Source organism: Salvelinus fontinalis, chromosome 4, assembly GCF_029448725.1.
Source record: "Salvelinus fontinalis isolate EN_2023a chromosome 4, ASM2944872v1, whole genome shotgun sequence".
NCBI lineage: Eukaryota > Metazoa > Chordata > Actinopteri > Salmoniformes > Salmonidae > Salvelinus > Salvelinus fontinalis.
This window is the reverse complement of record NC_074668.1, coordinates 33125736-33148854: the sequence shown is the minus strand read 5'-3', so window position 1 is coordinate 33148854 and position 23119 is coordinate 33125736. Positions and strand designations below refer to the sequence as shown.

General features: G+C 42.9%; 1 protein-coding gene across 1 annotated transcript; it reads left to right on the top strand.

Annotated features, from left to right (window-relative positions):
• Positions 1-392: 392 nt before the first annotated feature.
• Positions 393-21250, top strand: LOC129853578 (DNA-directed RNA polymerase III subunit RPC4-like). Its single transcript, XM_055919760.1, has 9 exons — positions 393-582; positions 14058-14226; positions 14329-14372; positions 18878-19035; positions 19164-19288; positions 19395-19563; positions 19653-19903; positions 19984-20136; positions 20635-21250. Exons 2-9 carry the CDS (start codon positions 14059-14061, stop codon positions 20752-20754), a joined length of 1188 nt encoding a protein of 395 aa, XP_055775735.1. The 5' UTR covers positions 393-582; position 14058; the 3' UTR covers positions 20755-21250.
• Positions 21251-23119: the final 1869 nt, after the last annotated feature.

Here is a 23119-nt window from a genome sequence, read left to right as displayed (position 1 = left end):
GGAAGTTTACTCGAAAGATGAGTGAACCAATCTTTCCCCTCATAACATCTTTGGTCTGACAGAAGTGTACGTGACACCCAGAATGCCTTGTATATTGTCAACAAACATGGCGCAACACATAGCTGTAAAATAGCTCGACATTAGCTTATTATAATCAGTACAACCTTCAAATAAGTATTTTACGCACATCATAGCTGTCTATTACAATCTATGCAATAATCGGAATGAATTGTTTGTCACCAGGGGGGGAATTATGAATTATGTGAATTGAATTGAATTATGTTCAAAAAATAGCAGCACTGGTTATTGATTTACACACTCCAGTACAGTAGGTGGCGACATGCACCTCCAACCAACCGCCATAATATTATTGAAGTAGAAGAAGAATTCCGCGCACGTGATCTGCGAAAAACTCAAGTATGTCAGGTCTAGCAGTCATGGCGCTGTACTGCAGATAATGCAGATTTTTTTTTTGTTGTTGACCAATGACGTAAGAAATCGCCACGGTTTTGCTTATTGAAGGGGTGCAGTCAATTTGAACGCAATTCTCTTGGTTTGGTGAACATCTAGAGAAGCAATCAGGTAATTTGAATTAAGGCAACTATATTGAAAACGCATTGTCAGAGTCCTAGCTAGCTAGATAATGTAACCAGCATGCATTGCTGACATGTGTTGACAGTAACTCCTTGATTAACTGTTATACCAATGGCCTAACAAAAAGGCCCTGTAAAACTAGAAGAATTTGGTATCAAAGACAAACATTAAAGGCGCGCTCTGTATTAGCCCATTATACTTTTAAGGAGCCTAACTTTACCCTTACTCCTTAAGGTCCAAGGACCTTGTACGTTAGAGGTAGACTGGCTCTGGCAGCCAAATACTAAATATAAACGTAAATCGATTCTTTCAATTGCGTTACGGTTCTAGAAACATAACGCCATAGGCTGTGCGTGAGTTTCAAGTTTGGGGGAGTACATTTTCACCATAAAAATAAAGCATTCCATGTATCATCGCATTTGCTGACTTATGTAAAAGAGCCTACTATGCGTAATGTGATGAATATATTGGATCGTCATGATTTAGGCTAATAATATAACCCAATCACTGTTAGTAAAAAATACCTTTAAATGCATGGCTCAGTGCACGCCTTCATAAAGTATTCATACCCCTTGCCTTATTCCACATTTTGTTGTTACAGCATGAATTCCAAATGGATTAAATATTTATTTTCCTCACCCACCTACACACAATACCCTATAATGACAAAGTCAAAAAATAATTGTTGAATGTTTTACAGATGTATTGAAAATAAAATACAGAAATATCTAATTTACATACGTATTCACACCCCTGAGTCAATTTGTAGATGCACATTTGGCTGTGATTAAAGCTATGAGTCTTTCTGGATAAATCTCCAAGAGTTTTCCACACCTGGATTGTGTTGCAATTCTTCAAGCTCTGTCAAATTGGTTGTTGATCATTGCTAGACAACCATTTTCAGGTCTTGCTATAGATTTTCAAATAGATTTAAATCAAAACTGTAACTCTGCCACTCAGGAACATTCACTGTTTTCTTGGCAAGCAACTCCGGTGTAGATTTGGCCTTGTGTGTTAGGTAATTGTCCTGCTGAAAGGTGAATTCATCTCCCAGTGGCTGATGGAAAGCACCTGTATCTTTGTTGTGACTGGGTGTATTGATGCACCATCCAAAGTGTTATTACACTGAACAAAAATATAACCTTAACATGCAACTATTTCAAAGATGTTGCAGTTCATATAAGGAAATCAGTCAATTGAAATTAATTCATAAGGCCCTAATCTATGGATTTCAAATGACTGGGAATATAGATATGCATCTGTTGGCCACACAGATACCTTAAACTAAGTAGGGGCGTGAATCAAAAAACCAGTCATTTATTTGGTGTGACCACCATTTGCTTCATACAGTGCAACATATCTCATTCGTATAGAGTTGGTCAGGCTGTTGATTGTGGAGTGTTGTCCCACTCCTCTTCAATGGCTGTGTGAAGTTGCTGAATATTGTCCGGAACTGGAACACGCTGTCGTACACGTCGATCCAGAGCAGCCCAAACATGTTCAATCAGTGACATGTCTGGTGAGTATGCAGGCCATGGAAGAACTGGGACATTTTCAGCTTCCAGGAATTGTGTACAGATCCTTGCGACATGGGGTGAAACATGAGGTGATGTCGGCGGATGAATAGCATGACAATGGGCCTCAGGATCTCTTCACGGTATCTCCGTGCATTCAAATTGCCATGGGGGAAAAAATGCAATTGTGTTCTCTTGTCCGTAGCTTATGCCTGCCCATACCATAACCCCACCGCCACCATGGGGCACTCTGTTCACAACGTTGACATCAGCAAACCGCTCTACCACACATCGCCATACACGCTGTTTGCCATCTGCCCAGTACAGTTGAAACCGGGATTCATCCGTGAAGGGCACACTTCTCTAGCGTGCCAGCGGCCATCGAAGGTGAGCACCTGCCCACTGAAGTCGGTTACGACACCGAACTGCAGTCAGGTCAAGACCCTGGTGAGGACGAAGAGCACGCAGATGAGCTTCCCTGAGATGGTTTCTGGCAGTTTGTGAATAAATGTTTTGGTTGTGCAAACCCACAATTTCAGCAGCTGTCAGGGTGGCTTGTCTCAAACGATTCCGCAGGTGAAGGTCTCAAACGATTCCGCAGGTGAAGAAGTCGGATGTGGAGGTCCTGGTTTGTCGGGGTTACACATGGTCTGCGGTTGTAAGGCCGGTTGTACGTATTACCATATTCTCTAAAATGACGTTGGAGGCAGCATATTGTAGAGAAATGAACATTACATTCTCTGGCAACCGCTGTGGTGGACATTCCTACAGTCAGCATGCCAATTGCACGCTCCCTCACAGGGACATCTATGGCATTGTGGTGTTTGACTGGGTAATGATCAATCTTCCCACTAAGCGCACAGCTCACCAGGGACTGCCACGTAGAGCAAAGAAGCAGGAGATTGAACTTCACTCAACTTTCTAGAGTTTTCCCCGTTACTTAACACTATCAACGTTTCCCTTTACTGTGGGAATTGTGATCGAATCAACGCAATATCAGCCACTTTCAATGCAACCTACCGAAAAAATTGGACTATGCAAGACTAAGTGTGTAAAACTAACTATGCAAGAGCTTTTGTTGTAGGCAGAGTGCATTAGAGTAGGATTCTATTGCATTGACAGGCACGACTCAGGCCCGTACTCTACACAGACCGGTGCGCCATAACCAATCAGAGCTGCAGTAGGCCTATATGCAAATAGACCATTGCCATATATGGATTTGTGCCATTCACTTTGAACTGGACTGTTTTACAGCATGAGCGGTCGTGGTTATGCGCTTGTTTTGAGATCAAAGCAAGAGCTGCATGTAGTCGTGTGCACATTTGTTTATATTCTTTGCTAGTTAATGAGTTATTAGTCCAGTTATAGCTAATTTGTAGTCAGCAATGTGGGAGTGATTGCTTCCTACAAGAGCACAAAACATGTACATTCTATCCATCTTTGAAAAGCAAGTCAGGTAAAGAGCTTTTTTGTCTTAAAGGGGCAGTGTTAAAATCAAATCAAATTGTATTTGTCACATGCACCGAATACAACAGGTGTAGACCTTACCGTGAAATGCTTACTTACAAGCCCTTAACCAACAATGTAGTTCAAGAAATAGAGTTAATAAAATATGACTAAATAAACTAAAGTAAAAAATTAAATCAATCAATAGGTAACACAAGAAATGTACATAACAATAACGAGGCTATATACAGGGGGTATGGTACGAGTCAATGTGTGGGGGTACAGGTTAATCGAGGTAATTTGTAAAGTGACATAGATAATAAACAGCGAGTAGCAGCAGTGGGGAAGGGGGGAACACAATAAAATAACGAGGTTATCAACAGGGGATATCTGTTCTCTTGCCATAACTGATTTGACAAAGAAATATCAGGTAGATGGGATAGCCAGCTGCAGCCATAACCAAGCTGTGCTAGATAGCTTCTGTCAGCTTGGCTAAACACAAGGTCAGCGCAGGCTTTAGCCTAAGCATAGAACTGAATTAGCTGACCAGCTTGAGATGGCGAGTCACACCATACCCAAACCGGACGCGCGCCATCGTGCGCAAATTCATTTTGTCCCCTCACACCAAACATGATCACGACACGCAGGTTGAAATGTCAAAACAAACTCTGAACCAATTATATCAATTTGGGTACAGGTCGAAAAGCATTAAACATTTTTGCCAATTTTGCTAGCTATCTTGCAGTTGCTAGCTAATTTGTCCTGGGATATAAATGTTGAGTTATTTTACCTGAAATACACAAGGTCCTCTACTCCGACAATGAATCCACACATAAAACAGTCAACCGAATCGTTTCTAGTCATCTCTTCTCCTTCAGGCTCTTTCTTCTTTGGACTTTATATGGCGATTGGCATCTAACTTTCATAAAGGTGTATTACCACGATCGACCGACCTCCGTTCATCTTTCAATCATCCACGTGCCATCTCCTCATTGGTTATCTGCTTTTATAAACCAATGAGGGGATGGGAGAGGGAGGACTTGCACCGCGTTCAGGGTCACAAATAGAACTGACTTCTATTTTAGCGATTGGCAACGCAGACGCTCATTGGCGAGCGCGAGCAGTGTGGGTGCAATGATTGACTAAAATGTATGTGTACATTTATTTTGCAACGCACGCGACGTGAGCGGTGTGGTCAGCATGTCAGTGTCCTCAGCTTCTAAACTTTGTTCTTTCCATTGCAAAGCTAGCTTTGCTTACCTTGCTGTACTCTACTGCCCTTGTGTGTATCTTTGCCATTCAATCACAACAAACATCAAACCACACCCCCAAGACAAGTCTTGTTTGCCTGCAGTCTTGGCCTTTCTTAATGAACATTGATGGAAAAACGAGGCCAAATCAGGAAGTGCAGTCGCCCTTTAAAAAACTCGCCCGGCCAGAAGATACTATGGTCTATAGGCGCTAAAGATAGTAAGCGTCTATGAATGGGTTACATGCATATACGCTCCCCGTCATATTTATACTCCAACATTTTGGATGTTAGATACAATGTTTAATATGAGGCAACAGTATAGAACAGTGTTTCCCAACCCTGGTCCTCGAGTTGCCCCAACAGTACACATTTTTATTGTAACCCTGGACAAGCACACCTGATTCAACTTGTCAACTAATCATCAAGCCCTCAATGAGTTGAAGTTCTTTTTTCCCCCCATAAGTATTTGGACAAATTCACTTAGTGTATTAAAAGTTTAGTATTTTGTCTCCTATTCTTAACATGCAATGACTACATCAAGCTTGTGACTACGAACTTGTTGGATGCATTTGCAGTTTGTTTTAATTGTTTTGGATTATGTTTTGCTCAATAGGAACTGAATGGTAAATAATGTATTATAATTTTGGAGTCACTTTTATTGAAAATAAGAATAGAAGATGCTTCTGAACACTTCTACATTAATTTCGATGCTACCACAGTGGTTTCCTTAGGATTTTCTTCAGCAGCGGTGTCAAAGTTGGGGTGGTGAGCATGGCTAATGGCACAGTCTCCGACCAAAATTTGAGGCCCCCTCTTGGCAAAATGTTGTCGTTTTAAAGTTAATTTCCTTCAATTCAACACATTTTGCATGCTTTTAAATTATGTAAAAAAAAATATATATATTTGCATTCGTAAAGTATTCAGACCTCTTCACTTTTTCCACCTTTTATGTAACAGCCTTATTCTAAAATGGATTAAATTGTTCCCCCCCCCCTCATCAGTCTACACACAACATTTTTGCAAATGTATTAAAAATAAAAAAACATATCACATTTACATAAGTATTCAGACTAGGGATGCACTGTTTATCGGTGAACATATCGGAATCGGCCGATATTAGCTAAAAATGCCAACATTGGTATCGGCCCGATGTCTAGTTTTTATTATTATTATAACTTTTTTTTTTAACCCCCTTTTTCTCCCCCAATTTTCGTGGTATCCAATCGCTAGTAATTACTATCTTGTCTCATCGCTACAACTCCCGTACGGGCTCGGGAGAGACGAAGGTCGAAGCCATGCATCCCCCGAAGCACAACCCAACCAAGCCGCACTGCTTCTTAACACAGCGCGCCTCCAACCCGGAAGCCAGCCGCACCAATGTGTCGGAGGAAACACTGTGCACCTGGCCCCCTTGGTTAGCGCGCACTGCGCCCGGCCCGCCACAGGAGTCGCTGGAGCGCGATGAGATAAGGATATCCCTACCGGCCAAACCCTCCCTAACCCGGACGACGCTAGGCCAATTGTGCGTCGCCCCACGGACCTCCCGGTCGCGGCCAGCTGCGACAGAGCCTGGGCGCGAACCCAGAGACTCTGGTGGCGCAGCTAGCGCTGCGATGTAGTGCCCTAGACCACTGCGCCACCCGGGAGGCCCCCGATGTCTAGTTTAATGCCGACGTTAAAAACCGATGTCAAAGATAGCGTGCATACCTATATAATGTAGGTACATGCCGTAATGACGGCACGTACAATTTTGCATTACACGTGCAACACAGCATTCCTAACCTAGCCCACACAATGTTGACTGCTCGATCCACACAGCAGACACGTCGAGCAGTCATTTGAAGAGTAAGATAATTTCAGCGAGACAACTCAAAGGCGAAATCCATTAAAGCCAAGATAATGGAATTCATTGCCCTTGACAATCAACCGTTCTCTGTCGTGGGTGATGTTGGCTTTCGCTGACTGGTCGAGCACCGGTACACACTACCAAGTGCGCTATTTTTCAGATGTTTCCCTATCGGAGTTACACTGTAATAGCGTCACTGCTCTTAGCTTCACAACATACATACTATGGAACGCCGTTTGGGTCTTTGCGTGTCAAAAAATATATAGTAGCACTGTCAAAGCTGTACAAAAAAGGCTGCAAACACTTGCCACGAACGATGTGTTTACAATACGGCGTTGGTAATAAAGCATCATTTGTTTGACCGCAACTTCTGGGGTAGCTAGCTTTAGCTTGTTACCTAGCTAGCACCATTACAACCAGCCTGAAAACAGTGACCAGTAGAAACGGCAGTCATTTTCATTGTTCTTAGCAATGATTTAGGAATCCTTGTAAGTAAGAGTCGGAACTAGAAGCACAAGCATTTCGCTACACTCGCATTAACATCTGCTAACCATGTGTATGTGACAAATAAAATTTGATTTGATTTAGTATTAGCTAGGTTGCCACTTGTTGTTCGCCTATTGAAATTGAACTTCAGTTCATGAAAATAAATAGCTAGCCAGTTACTTAACCCTGTTGCCCAAACTAACATTATAAGCAGCCAGCTAGCTTGGTCTGGCTAGTGAGGCTCGACCGGACAGAGTTATGTGTTGTGAAGCTAGCCACAATAAGGATTAGGCACAATAGTTGACTTTGCGGTTAGCCTTCAAAATAAAAGTATGTCATTGACAGTGATGCAAATCAACACAAATAGAATTATGCCATACTTTTATTTTGAAGGCTAACCCCAAAGTCCACTATTGTGGCTAGCTTCACACAGATGGGTCCGACCACCATTAATCAAATAAGAACTGTCTTATAGATTAGGGTTATTTTAGATGACACCTAACTATATAGCTAACTATACCTACTGAAACAGATTATGATGTGTATTTGACGTGTATCTTTTTTGACACGCAAAGACCCAAACGGCGTTCCATAGAAATCCTGGTTGAGAATGAAATGACTGAACAATGAAACAGTACAGCAAGTAAGTGAAAGAAATAGGTTTTGATTTATGTTTTACTGGTAATGGGGACATATGTAAATGCCAACAAAATAACGTTTTGGATAGTGGGAGTGTCTGTGTAACCTTTATTTAACTAGGCAAGTCAGTTAAGAATAAATTCTTATTTACAATGACGGCCCGGACGACGCTGTGCCAATTGCGTGCCGCCCTAAGGGACTCCCAATCACGGCCAGATGTGATACAGCCTGGTTTTGAACCAGGGACTTTAGTGACACCTCTTCCACTGAGATGCAGTGCCTTAGAACGCAGCGTCCGCCTGTGTGTATGTTAACTATTTAACTGTACTAGAATATTTAAAATCACTAATTCAGACACTTTACTCAGTACTTTGTTGAAGCACCTTTGAGTATGACGCTACAAGCTTGGCACACCTGTATTTGGGGAGTTTCTCACATTCTTCTCTGCAGATCCTCTCAAGCTCTCAGGTTGGATGGGGAGCGTCACTGCACAGCTATTTTCAGGTCTCTCCAGAGATGTTCGATCGGGTTCAAGTCCGGGCTCTGGCTGGGCCACTCAAGGACATTCAGAGACGTGTCCCGAAGCCACTACTGCGTTGTCTTTGCTGTATGCTTAGGGTCGTTGTCCTGTTGGAAGGTGAACCTTCGCCCCAGTCTGAGGTCCTGAGCACTCTGGAGCAGGTTTTCATCAAAGATCTCTCTGTACTTTGCTCCGTTCATCTTTCCCTCGATCCTGACTAGTCTCTCAGTCCATGCCGCTGAAAAACATCCCCACAGCATGATGCTGCCACCACCATTCTTCACTGTAGGGATGGTGCCAGGTTTCCTCCAGACGTGACACTTACTTACTTACTTTATTGTCCCCATGGGGAAATTTTGTTGCAGTGTCATGTACACATTTAAAGTGCCGTTAAATACAAAACAAGATTGACAATACAACTTTCAATAACAGTCACGCACAAATAAAAATTAATAATAGTAAGAAATAAGAAATAAAACATTTAAAACATTAAAAAATGTTAACATTTAAATACAAAAATAAATTTTAAATTAAAAAAAGAAAAAAAAAGAAAAGACTAACCTGCTGGCCTTACGGGGTCAATGGGAACATTTGCCCGAGCTATTTAAGAGGGATATCACACCTGGCACAAATTATTGTCTCGTTCTATTTTTGCTGCTGAGGGGTGCCCTATACCTGCGCCCAGAGGGGAGTAATTCAAAGTCCAGGTACAGGGGGTGACTTGGGTCTAAAATGATTTTGTGAGCCTTACGGAGGGCCCTGACCTTAAAGATCTCATCCAGGCCTGTCTGTTTGACTCCAAGTGCCTTACTTGCTGTGGTAATAATCATTCTCAGCATGTTTCTCTGACTGACAGTGGCATTGCCAAACCAACAAACAATACAAAAAGTTTAAATACTCTCAATAAAGGATTTGTAAAACAGAGTCAATATAGTACAGTCTATATTAAAAGAACCCAACTTTTTTAGAAAGTACAGTCTCTGTTGGCTCTTTTTGTAGATCTGGTCTGTACATTTACTCCACTGAAGCTTAATGTCCAAAAAGACACCCAGATATTTATATTCCTCTACAATTTCTATATTCTGGCCTCTGATAGATGTTGCAGAGGTAGGTGTTGTACGCTTCCTGAAGTCTATGCACATCTCTTTGGTCTTGTTAGTATTGAGGACCAAGTGTGATTCCTCACACCACTCTACAAAGTCATCTAGGACCGGGCCATGATGTTCCTCGTCATCATGCAACAGGCTGATCAAGGCAGTGTCATCAGCGAACTTAACGAGGTGTCTGTCAGTATGGGAACTAGTACAACTATTAGTGTACAAGATGTACAGAAGTGGGGACAAAACACATCCCTGAGGAGAGCCTGTGTTGGTATTGCGTATATCCGACACATGGGGACCTATTTTGACTCGCTGTGAGCGTTGGCTCAGGAAGTCCAACAGTCACAAAACCAGCCCCCCATCTAAGGAAAAGTCCCGAATGAGTCTCTGTGCCAGAATGTAGGGCTGGATTGTGTTGAAGGCAGAAGAAAAGTCAACAAACAGAACCCTGACATGGGATTTGGCACCTTCTAGATGTCTATAGACCATGTTAAGGAGGGTAAGAATGGCATCATCAACTCCTCTGCTGGTCTGATAGGCAAACTGAAATGGGTCGAGGAGCTTCTGGGTGACACTGAGAATATGACTTTTCACAATTTTCTCAAGGCATTTCATAACTAAGGATGTCAAAGCGACAGGGCGATAGTCATTCAGCACAGAGTGATTCGATACTTTAGGAATTGGTATAATTATTGATTTTTTCCACAATACTGGAATGTGTTGCTGGTTGAGTGAGGATTGGAAAATGTCTGTAAAAACACCAGCCAGTTGTTCAGCACAGTGCTTTAACACATGCCCACTTATTTTGTCTGGGCCTGGGCTTTTGTATGTGTAACATCCCCTGAACAACTTTAGAACATCAGACTGTTGAACAACAACTCTCTCAAACATTTGTAATGATGCTTCCCTTTGTTTTACCTCCGACACGAAGTTGTCTGATTCAAATCTTGAGAAGAAAACATTCAGTTCATTAGCCATGTTCTGGCCCTCATATCCCCCAAGGTCAGCACTGGTTTTTCCCCTGCCTATATGGGGGGCGCTAGCCATGGATTTAATCCCTTGCCAGGCCACCCTTGCGTTTCCTGAGGAGAGGGTCCTCTCCACCCTTTGCTTGTATGCCTCCTTGTCCAACAGTATCTGTTTTTTTATCTCACGTTGTACATCTCTTAAAGCCTGTCTATCACCCCCAGCATAAACTGCCTTCTTCCTATCAAGTAGTGATTTTAGATGTTTTGATACCCAAGGCTTGTTGTTAGGGAAGATTTTACAGGTCTTAGTAGGCACAACTGACTCAACACAGAAGTTTACATAGTCTGAAATAACCTCTGTGAGTTCATCCAGATCAGAGCTGCTGTCCTCAAATACCTCCCACATTGTACAGTCAAAACACCCCTGGAGACAAGTGATACTGTTGTCATTCCAGATCTGGACAGTTTTAACTGTGGGTTTCTCCCTCTCCAGGAGGCGACAGTAAGTTGGCCTGAGGTAGACCACATTGTGGTCTGATGTCCCCAGAGGAGGTCTGGTGGTGGCAGAGAACGCCTTTGGTATTGTCCCATAGCACAAATCAAGAGTCCTATTTTTCCTAGTGTGACATTTCACATACTGATGGTATGTGCGCAAGACTTTGCGCAAGGTACAGTTGTTAAAATCCCCTAAAATAAATGGAGATGGATTCCAGTTTCTGTGACAGATTATAAATAATCTCTGATGCCTTTGATATATTATCTTTTGGTTAAATGTACACAACGGTAACAAACAATTGGGGGAACTCACGGGGCAGATAGTAAGGTCGCAGTGACACAGAAAGCAGTTCAATGTCGGGGGTACAGAGTCTCTCTCTTACCAGGATCGATTTACACCACTGGTCCCTGACAAGCAGGCAGACGCCCCCGCCGTGAAGTTTCCCTGTCACTGTCAGATCGCGGTCCGCTCTGACCAGGGTGAAGCCGGCCGGCTCCACTTCTCTGTCCGGGACTCTGTCATCCAGCCAAGTCTCAGTAAATGCCAGCAAACAGGCCTCCCGATATTGGTGTTGGAAGCGCAGATTCGCTGACAACTCATCCTCTTTCCCCCTCAGTGACTGGGCATTAATCAGCAAGGTGGTGGGTAAGGGAAGGTTGTTCTTAATTTTTTAAGTCGTTGTCTGATTCCCCCGCGTTTTCCACGTTTGCATTTGGGTTTGTAATCCACTCGCAGACAATCAGGTATTAGATGGGCCATTGGGATATCCATCGCGTTCGTATTTGAGTTGCATTGTAGTAAAAACTCCCTGCTGTATTGGATTCCGCTGCCAGCAGCGTTTTCATTATTTAGTCCGTTCGTAGCGGGTATGTACACGATCAACAAGATCAGTCCAACACCCCACCACTGGAAATCCATGGTTGGCAGAAAGTTTGTAAACTAAGTGTACAAATTAAAAACATAAGATAACGCCACACCAAACGTCACACACACTGCAGGTCGCAACAGAGCCGCGCCCTCTCACTCGTCTTGGCATTCAGGCCAAAGAGTTCAATCTTGGTTTCATCAGACCAGAGAATCTTGTTTCTCATGGTCTGAAAGTCCTTTTGGTGCTTTTTGGCAATCTCCAAGTGGGCTGTCAGGTGCCTTTTTACTGAGGAGTGGCTTCCGTCTGGTCACTCTACCATAAAGGCCTGATTGGTGGAGTGTGCAGAGATGGTTGTCTTTCTGGAAGGCTCTCCTATCTCCACAGAGAAACTCACCACAGAGGAGCTCTGTCAGAGTGACCATCAGGTTCTTGTTCACCTCCCTTACCAAGGCCCTTCTCTCCCAATTGCTCAGTTTGGCTGGGTGGCCAGCTCTAGGAAGAGTGTTGGTGGTTCCAAACTTCTTCCATTTATAAATTATGGCGGCCACTGTGTTCTTGGTGACCTTCAATGCTGCAGAGTTTTTTTTATACCCTTCCCCAGATTTGTGCCTCGACACAATCCTGTCTCGGAGCTCTACGGACAATTCCTTCGACCTCAGACGTTGCTCCACTTTTATCAAGGTGCCCAATGTGTGCCATGAAAACGCACCCCACACCACCACCACCAGCCTGCAACGTCTACACACAACATGATGGATGCATGTATTGTGGTTTTCGCCATACCCTTGTCCTCCCATCAGCGTAAAACAGCAGGATCCAGGATTCCTCAGTCCAGGCAGTGTTTTTGTTTTCATTCCTTAGCCCACTGCAGCCGCAGTTTCAGCAAAAAAACAAGAAAGAAGTGGAACTCTGGAAAGTCATCGGCTGCCATACCCCATTTGTGTCAATGTATGACGAGTTGTGCATTCTTTTATGGGTCTTTGGGCACCAATGTTGTACTGGACTGTTGCTCTGCACAAGTCAGCCTCCTTTGTCCTTTTTCATCAGTGAACTGTTTTTTTCGACCACTGGTCTTGATTGATTTAACAGGTGACATCAATAATGGAGCATAGCTTTATCCCGCATTCACCTGATCAGTCTGTCATGGAAAGAGTTTTGTTTTGTACACTTTGTACATCATGTAACGGCAGCCTTCCCTCTCTTCACTAGAAGAGGGGGTGTAACATGGATCAGACCAACACGCAGCGTAGCCAGTGCTCAACATGTTTAATACGAACGATAAACGTGAACACTTAACAAATACAAAATAATAAATGTGGCAAACCGATACAGTCCTAGCTGGTGCATAGAAAACACAAAGACAGGAAACAACCACCCACAAATCCCCAACACAAAACAGCCACCTATATATGATTCCCAATCAGGGACAACGATTGACAGCTGCCTCTGATTGAGAACCATATTAGGCCGAACACAGAAACAGACAAACTAGACACACAACATAGAATGCCCACCCAGCTCATGTCCTGACCAACACTAAAACAAGCACAACACACAAGAACTATGGTCAGAACGTGACACATCATTGGTTTTGCCAAGGGCCGAGAAGATTTTTACAGTTTGAGCTAGTTTCCTGCAATCCTACACATTTGTCATGAGGTTGAGAGAAAATGTGCAGTTTTAGAGCCAAATTTTCTGAAATTCTATATCTGAGTGACTCAAATATAATAACAAAATCAATGGGGCCTCATGCCATGACATTTTGGGAATTTTAGATTCTCCCTGACAGTCTTTTTTTATTTTGGTGATTGTAGGTTCTCAAAGATCTTATTGAAAATTAATTAGCTCCAATATATTTTCTACTTTATATTTGGTTTGAGTCGTTTAAGTTTACACTGAATGTGTTACCATCCGAGTGGCCCGCCACTGCTAAATTAATATAGGGGAAACAATGTACCATGATTATGAATGAATCCAGAATAATGATGAATGACAAAGTAAAGAACAATGATCGTACCCTCTAAAATATTGTGACCTCCACTGTTTTTGGCATTGGTGAGAGGATAGCATTTTTGGGGGGGGGGGGGGGGGGGCATGATCTTCAGATAAAAGGTGACATTCTGTACTATCGCCTGATATGAAACATTTGATCTCAAATCCAAAATGCTGGAGTATAGAGCCAAATCTACACATTTTTAGCTTAACTATCCACATAAATACAGAGGGGAGTGTAAGTGTTCTTTTGAAGACTTCTTGAATAAAGGTGTGTGGATAGTTGTCATCTGTTTTTAGCTTTTCAAATAAGTTATTTCTAATTGCTTTGTCCAGGATGGCTGAGCCAGGCTCAAGCAACCCTGGTGGCCCATCTCACACTCCGGCAACGCCCGGAGGGAGTGGCAGGGGTTTGGCGATGGGACGCCGGCTACCTGCTACTATCTCCCCTGGCCGTCTCCCTTCCATGCGCTCCAGAGACCTCACCCTGGGAGGTGTGAAAAAGGTAGGCTCAGTGAATTGTATACAGTGTTTGTAATGGTCTATCACTACAATTGTTGTATTTGTTTAACAAAGTAAATCTTGACTTCCATGTTTTATCTTTCAGAAAACTTTCACCCCTAACATTATTGGCCGCAAAGCTAAAGAAGAGTAAGTTCAGTTGTTCAGTCTGTGACGATATATGAAGCTCTTCCTTTGTCCTTGGTGGAACGAGAAATTGCCAAGAAACTGAAGGTGTCGTACAACGCTGTGTACTGCTCCCTTCACAAAACAGTGCAAACCGGCCCTAACCAGAATAGAAAGAGGAGTGGGAGGCCCCAGTGCACAACTGAGCAAGAGTACAAGTACATTATGACTCCGGGATGCTGGCCTTCTAGGCAGAGTTCCTCTGTCCAGTGTCTGTTCTTTTGCCCATCTGAATCTTTTCTTTTTATTAGCCAGTCAGAGATATGGCTTTTTCTTTGCAACTCTGCCTAGAAGGCCAGAAACCCGGAGTTGCCTCTTCACTGTTGACGTTGAGACTGGTGTTTTGCGGGTACTATTTAAAGATGCTGCCAGTTGAGAACTTGTGAGGCGTCTGTTTCTCAAACTACACACACTAATGTACTTGTCCTCTTGCTCAGTTGTGCACCGGGGCCTCCCACTCTTTCTATTCTGGTTAGAGACAGTTTGCTCTGTTCTGTGAAGGGAGTAGTATACAGCGTTGTATGACATCTTCAGTTTCTTGGCAATTTTGCATGGAATAGCCTTAATTTCTCAGAACAAGAATAGCCTGACCAGTTTCAAAAGAAAGTTCTTTGTTTTTGGCCATTTTGAGCCTTTAATCGAACTCACAAATGCTGATGCTCCTGATACTCAACTAGTCTAAAGAAGGACAGTTTTATTGCTTCTTTAATCAGAACAACAGATTTTAGCTGTGCTAACATATTGCAAGAGGGTTTTCTAATGATCAATTAGCCTTTTAAAATTATAAACTTGGATTAGGTAACACAACGTGCCATTTGAACACAGGAGTTATGGTTGCTTATAATGGGTATCTGTACACCTATGTAGATATTCCATTTAAAAAATCTGACTTTTACAGCTACAATAGTCATTTACAACATGAACAATGTCTACACTGTATTTCTGATCAATTTGATGTTACTTTAATAGACTTTTCTTTAGCTTTTCTTTAAAAAACAAGGACTTTTCTAAGTGACCCCAAACTTTTGAACGGTAGTATGTGTGTGTGTGTGTGTGAAAATGTATGTATGTGTTTATATATAGTTGAAGTCAGAAGTTTACATACACCTTAGCCAAATACATTTAAACTCAGTTTTTCACAATTCCTGACATTTAATCCTAGTAAAAATTCCCTGTCTTAGGTCAGTTAGGATCACAACTTTATTTTAATAATGTGAAATGTCAGATTAGTAGTAGAGAGAATGATTTATTTCAGCTTTTATTTCTTTCATCATATTCCCAGTGGGTCAGAAGTTTACATACACTCAATTAGTATTTGGTATCATTGCCTTTAAATTGTGTAACTTGGGTCAAACATTTTGGGTAACCTTCCACAAGCTTCCCACAAGTTGGGTGAATTTTGTCCCATTCCTCCTGACAGAGCTGGTGTAAATGAGTCAGGTTTGTAGGCCTCCCTGCTCGCACATGCTTTTTCAGTTCTGACCACAAATTTTCTATGGGATTGAGGTCAGGGCTTTGTGCTGGCCACTCCAATGCCTTGACTTTGTTGTCCTTAAGCCATTTTGCCACAACTTTGGAAGTATGCTTGGGGTCATTGTCCAGTTGGAAGATCCATTTGCGACCAAGCTTTAACTTCCTGACTGATGTCTTGATGTTGCTTCAATATATCCACATGATGTAATCTATTTTGTGAAGTGCGCCAGTCCCTCCGGCAGCAAAGCACCCCAAAAACATGATGCTGCCACCCCGTGCTTCACGGTTGGAATTATGTTCTTTGGCTTGCAAGCCTCCCCCTTTTTCCTCTAAACATAATGATGGTCATTATGGCCAAACAGTTCTATTTTTGTTTCATCAGAACAGAGGACATTTCTCCAAAAAGTACGATCTTTGTCCCCATGTGCAGTTGCAAACCGCAGTCTGGCTTTTTTCTGGCGGTTTTGGAGCAGTGGCTTCTTCCTTGCTGAGCGACCTTTCAGGTTATGTTGATATAGGACTCGTTTTACTGTGGATATAGATACTTTTGTACCTGTTTCCTCCAGCATCTTCACAAGGTCCTTTGCTGTTGTTCTGGGATTGATTTGCACTTTTCGCACCAAATTACCTTAATCTCTAGGAGACAGAACGTGTCTCCTTCCTGAGCGGTATGACGGCTGCGTGGTCCCATGGTGTTTATACTTGCATACTATTGTTTGTACAGATGAACGTGGTACCTTCAGGCGTTTGGGAAATGCTCCCAAACATGAACCATGTGGTCTTGGCTGATTCTGAGGTCTGATTCTGAGGTCTTGGCTGATTTCTTTTGATTTTCCCATGATGTCAAGCAAAGAGGCACTGAATTTGAAGGTAGGCCTTGAAATACATCTACAGGTACACCTCCAATTGTCTCAAATTATGTCAATTAGCCTATTAGAAGCTTCTAAAGCCATGACATAATTTTCTGGAATTCTCCAAGCTGTTTTAAAGGCACAGTCAACTTAGTGTATGTGAACTTCAGACCCACTTGCAATTGTGATACAGTGAATTATAAGTGAAATAATCTGTCTGTAAACAATTGTTGGAAAAATGACTTGTGTCATGCACAAAGTGGATGTCCTAACCGACTTGCCAAAACTATAGTTTGTTAACAAGAAATTTGTGGAGTGGTTGAAAAACGAGTTTTAATGACTCCAACCTAAGTGTATGTAAACTTCTGACTTCAACTGTGTGTGTATATACATTAGGGCAAAAAAGTATTTAGTCAGCCACCAATTGTGCAAGTTCTCCCACTTAAAAAGATGAGAGAGGCCTGTAATTTTCATCATAGGTACACTTCAACTATGACAGACAAAATGAGGGAAAGAAATCCAGAAAATCACATTGTAGGATTTTTAATGAATTTATTTGCAAATTATGGTGGAAAATAAGTATTTGGTCAATAACAAAAGATAATCTCAATACTTTGTTGTATACCCTTTGTTGGCAATGACAGAGGTCAAACGTTTTCTGTAAGTCTTCACAAGGTTTTCACACACTGTTGCTGGTATTTTGGCCCATTCCTCCTTGCAGATCTCCTCTAGAGCAGTGATGTTTTGGGGCTGTTGCTGGGCAACACGGACTTTCAACTCCCTCCAAAGATTTTCTATGGGGTTGAGATCTGGAGACTGGCTAGGCCACTCCAGGACCTTGAAATGCTTCTTACGAAGCCACTCCGTTGCCCGGGCGGTGTGTTTGGGATCATTGTCATGCTGAAAGACCCAGCCACGTTTTATCTTCAATGCCCTTGCTGATGAAAGGAGGTTTTCACTCAAAATCTCACGATACATGGCCCCATTCATTCTTTCCTTTACACGGATCAGTCGCCCTGGTCCCTTTGCAGAAAAAGGCCCCAAAGCATGATGTTTCCACCCCCATGCTTCACAGTGGGTATGGTGTTCTTTGGATGCAACTCAGCATTCTTTGTCCTCCAAACACGACGAGTTGAGTTTTTACCAAAAAGTTATATTTTGGTTTCATCTGACCATATGACATTCTCCCAAACTTCTTCTGGATCATCCAAATGCTCTCTAGCAAACTTCAGACGGGCCTGGACATGTACTGGCTTAAGCAGGGGGACACGTCTGGCACTGCAGGATTTGAGTCCCTGGCGGCGTAGTGTGTTACTGATGGTAGGCTTTGTTACTTTGGTCCCAGCTCTCTGCAGGTCATTCACTAGGTCCTCCCGTGTGGTTCTGGGATTTTTGCTCACCGTTCTTGTGATCATTTTGACCCCACGGGGTGAGATCTTGCGTGGAGCCCCAGATCGAGGGAGATTATCAGTGGTCTTGTATGTCTTCCATTTCCTAATAATTGCTCCCACAGTTGATTTCTTCAAACCAAGCTGCTTACCTATTGCAGATTCAGTCTTCCCAGCCTGGTGCAGGTCTACAATTTTGTTTCTGGTGTCCTTTGACAGCTCTTTGGTCTTGGCCATAGTGGAGTTTGGAGTGTGACTGTTTGAGGTTGTGGACAGGTGTCTTTTATACTGATAACAAGTTCAAACAGGTGCCATTAATACAGGTAACGAGTGGAGGACAGAGGAGCCTCTTAAAGAAGAAGTTACAGGTCTGTGAGAGCCAGAAATCTTGCTTGTTTGTAGGTGACCAAATACTTATTTTCCACCATAATTTGCAAATAAATTCATTAAAAATCTTACAATGTGATTTTCTGGATTTTTTTTCTCTAATTTTGTCTGTCATAGTTGAAGTGTACCTATGATGAAAATTACAGGCCTCTCTCATCTTTTTAAGTGGGAGAACTTGCACAATTGGTGGCTGACTAAATAGTTTTTTGCCCCACTGTAGATACACACACAGATCTCAAGATGAATGCGCTAGCTGTAAGTCTGCTAAGTGACAAATTGAAATACAATGCATGATTCTGAAATGTTTTCCAGCACATACTGGATCTTAGGAATGACCATATGTTGAGAGTTTGACTTTCTTCTACCATAGGCAGAAGGTTGAGGGTGGACAAAGGAGGGAGAGGAGGGAGAACGATCGGGGTCGTGAGCGAGGTGGTAGGGGCGGTCGGGGCCGGGGACGTCCAGAGGTCATCCAGTCCCACTCCATCTTTGAGCAGGGGCCTGCAGAGATAACGATTAAGAAAAGAGGTATGGCTGGGTCATTCATTCAGCTGTGATTCCATTACATGTTATATGGTGTAATATTTTGTGTGGACCATATTGATGTATCATGATTTGTGTTTTAACCCATGAGTTTCTTCCTGTGCTCCAATCAGGTGGCTATGAAGGTGAGAGAGATGCACCAAGTGTGGGTCCCTCACCCATCATCAACATCAAGAAGGAGAAGAGGGAGACCGAGGAAGAGACCAAAGAAATTTTGCGCGCTCTGGAACGAGACAATGTGAGTCCTCCATGTACCTGTGTCTTATCATGCTGTCGGCCTGTGCATTTATGATCTAGTTCCTTGCACACTTACTTAAAAGTAATTTTCAACTAATTTCCACCAGTTCCTGGATGACCCTCACCTACGGAGTGATGTAAGGAGCTGTCCTGTCCAGCTGCCCCTGGCTGTGTCAGGGTGGGGATTCAAGGAGGAAAGTGATGTGACAGCCTCCTCCAAACCAGACAAGACTGAAGAGGATAGTGAGGCCATGGACGGCACAAATGCACTCAAAGGTAACAATAATCCATGTCAGTTAAAATGAAACAAAATGGCAACACAATGGGCTCCAACTGTCTAGCCATGTGTCTCCCTCCCTCTTCAGTGAAACAGGAGCCAGAAGATGCGCCAGAGGTAAAGAAGATGGAACCCACTTTCAGACCACCTCCTCTCCCTGAGCCTGAAGTTTTACCTGAGCTGCTGGAGAGCTGGAGTCAGACCAAAGAAGAGGAGCTGTTCTTCATTCAGCTCCCTGACTCCCTACCAGGGCAGCCGCCCACCCAAGAGGTCAGGCCAGTGAAGACAGAGATGCAGTCGGAGGATGGACAGTCCATGCTTTTGAAAACGGAATCTCAAGTAGGTATTTAAATATGTGGTTCAGAGAGCAAGACTTCTGTGTATACGATCAGTTTGCATGTCTGTCCTCTGTGGAATAGGAGGAGCAGCAGGAGGAAAACAGTTGTCATCTGAGGGACCTGCAGGAGGGTCTGGTTGGACGGCTGCTGGTGCGGAAGTCTGGTCGGGTTCAGCTCATACTGGGGCATGTCACACTAGATGTGGCTCTGGGAACCTCGTGTGCTTTCCTCCAGGTCAGAGAACAACCTTTGGCTGCTCATAGTTGGTTAAAATCATATGATGCACACCAGATGATATCAGTCTCAGGATGATGTCACTGGAAATAATTATCTTCCATCTTTTTTACTACAAAACATAGAAACCTGCCGTTTTTTTACATTTTACATTTAAGTCATTTAGCAGACGCTCTTATCCAGAGCGACTTACAAATTGGAAAGTTCATAAATATTCATCCTGGTCCCCCCGTGGGAATTGAACCCTGGTCCCCCCGTGGGAATTGAACCCACAACCCTGGCGTTGCAAGCGCCATGCTCTACCAACTGAGCCACAGTTTTCATGTTGATGTTGGGGGTGGTGCTGATGTTCTTTCAACTTGATGTTGAAAGAAGTTGAATTTCCCTTTAAAACTTCACTTCTCTGTAGTTTTATAGTTGTACAGTATGTAAACATATACATATTATTTTTTGTATGTCATTGTCTGACAAGCCCCCCCCTCTCTCTAATTCCATTAGGAGCTGGTGTCAGTTGGAACAGGAGAGGGCCGGACTGGAGACTTATCAGTGCTGGGACACATCAAACACAAATTGGTCTGCTCTCCAGACTTTGAAGCCCTGTTGGAGAACAGAGTGTGACGAAGCATTAGGCAATTTCTACACTACAGTGGGGACCTAATCCAGAAAGACACACAGACCATGCAGTGCTGTATCAGGTCTATAAGGACAGTAGTACCACAAGCAGACAACACCCAGCTTTTTTCAGGTGTCCATTGTGGTTAATTGGTCCTGGAAAGTTGCAGAATGTGTAATATAAAGTCAGATCTCCTACCACTATTTTGTAAGAATAGACAGCTTGTTTACAGAACATTGTATTTATTTTTCTCTCTGCATAAAGTGATGGGAGAATATATTTTGAGATGTGTTCTAAAAAAGATGTGCTATGTGACTCCAATAAATGGAAGGTACAGTATTCTCTTCATGAATATGCCAAATTCCAAATGTCCTATTCAAGTGTTATAAGCAGATCATACTATCAGGTCTATGCTCGTGAGGGATAAGTGGGAAAAGTAATATTGCCCCTGTAAGATTACATTTTACTTGGATGTAAGATGAATAAAAAGAACAAAGAAAAGTTCCTGTGTGCTTTATGTATTCTTCAGACCCCTTGACTTTTTCCATATTTTACGTTACATCCTTATAATAAAATGGATTAAATCCAAAATGTTCCTCATCAATCTACACACAATACCCCATAATAAAAATAGCAAATTTATTAAAAAGATAATTCATTAAAAATAATAAACAGATACCTTATTTACATAAGTATTCAGACCCTTTGCTATGAGACTTGAAATTGAGCTCAGGTTCATCCTGTTTCCATTGAACCTCCTTGATGTTTCTACAACTTGATTGGAGTCCACCTGTGGTAAATTCAATGATTGGACATGATTAGGAAAGACACACACCTGTCTATATAAGATCCCACAGTTGACAGTGCATGTCAGAACAAAACCAAGCCATGAGGTCGAAGGAATTGTCCGTAGAGCTCAGAGACAGGATTGTGTCGAGGCACAAATCTGGGGAAGGGTACCTGCAGCATGGAAGGTCCCCAAGAACACAGTGGCCTCTATTATTCTTAAATGGAAGAAGTTGGAACCACCAAGACTCTTCCTATAGCTGTCTGCCCGGCCAAACTGAGCATTCGGGGGAGAAGGGCCTTGGTCAGGGAGGTGACCAAGAACCCGATGGTCACTCTGACAGAGCTCCAGAGTTCCTCTGGAGATGGGAGAGCCTTCCAGAAGGACAACCATCTCTGCAGCACTCCACCAATCAAGCCTTTATGGTTGAGTGGCCGGACGGAAGCCACTACTCAGTAAAAGGCACATGACAGCCTGCTTGGAGTTTGCCAAAAGGCACCTAAAGGACTCTCAGACGATGAGAAACAAGATTCTCTGGTCTGATGAAACCAAGATTGAACTCTTTGGCCTGAATGCCAAGCGTCACATCTGGAGGAAACCAGGCACTGCTCATCACCTGGCAATACCATACCTACAGTGAAGCAGGGTGGTGGCAGCATCATGCTGTGCCAATATTTCTCAGTGGCAGGGACTGGGAGACTAGTCAGGATCTAGGGAAAGATGAACGGAGCAAAGTACAGAGAGATCCTTGATGAAAACCTCCTCCAGAGGACTCAGGACCTCAGACTGGGGCTACACTCGCATTAACATCTGCTAATAAATAAAATTTGATTTGAGGTTCACCTTCCAACAGGACAACGGCCATAAGCACACAGCCAAGACAACGCAGTAGTGTCTTCGGGACAAGTCTCAATGTCCTTGAGTGGCCTAGCTAGAGCCCGGACTTGAAACCAATCAAACATCTCTGGAAAGACCTGAAAATAACTGTGTAGCGACGCTCCCCATCCAACCTGACAGAGCTTGAGAAGATCTGCAGAGAAGAATGGGAGAAATTCCCCATATACAGGTGTGCCAAGCTTGTAGTGTCATACCCAAGAAGACTCGAAGTTGTAATCACTGCCAAAGGTGCTTCAACAAAGTACTGAGTAAAGGGTCTGAACACTTATGTAAACGTGATATTTCCGTTTTTTTTTTTATACTATTGCAAAAATAAATAAAAAAACGGTTTGCTTTGGCATTATGGGGTATTGTGTGTAGATTGAGAGAGGGGGAATAATTTTTTAAATACATTTTAAAGTAAGGCTGTAATGTAACAAAGTGAAAAAAGTCAAGGGGTCTGAATACTTTCTGAATGCACTGTAGGTTGGTCATCTAGGTTTGTATCTGTAGACTTTCCATCACCATGGAGAAAAACGATGCACAATACAGTAATTGAGTACATTGAGACATTAAGAGCTTTGTGACGTAGCTCAGTTAGTAGAGCAGGGCGCTTGCAATGCTTAGGGTTGTGTTTTTCAATTCCCATGGGGGACCGTTACGAAAAATGTGTGCATTCACCGCTGTGAATAAGAGCAACTACTAAA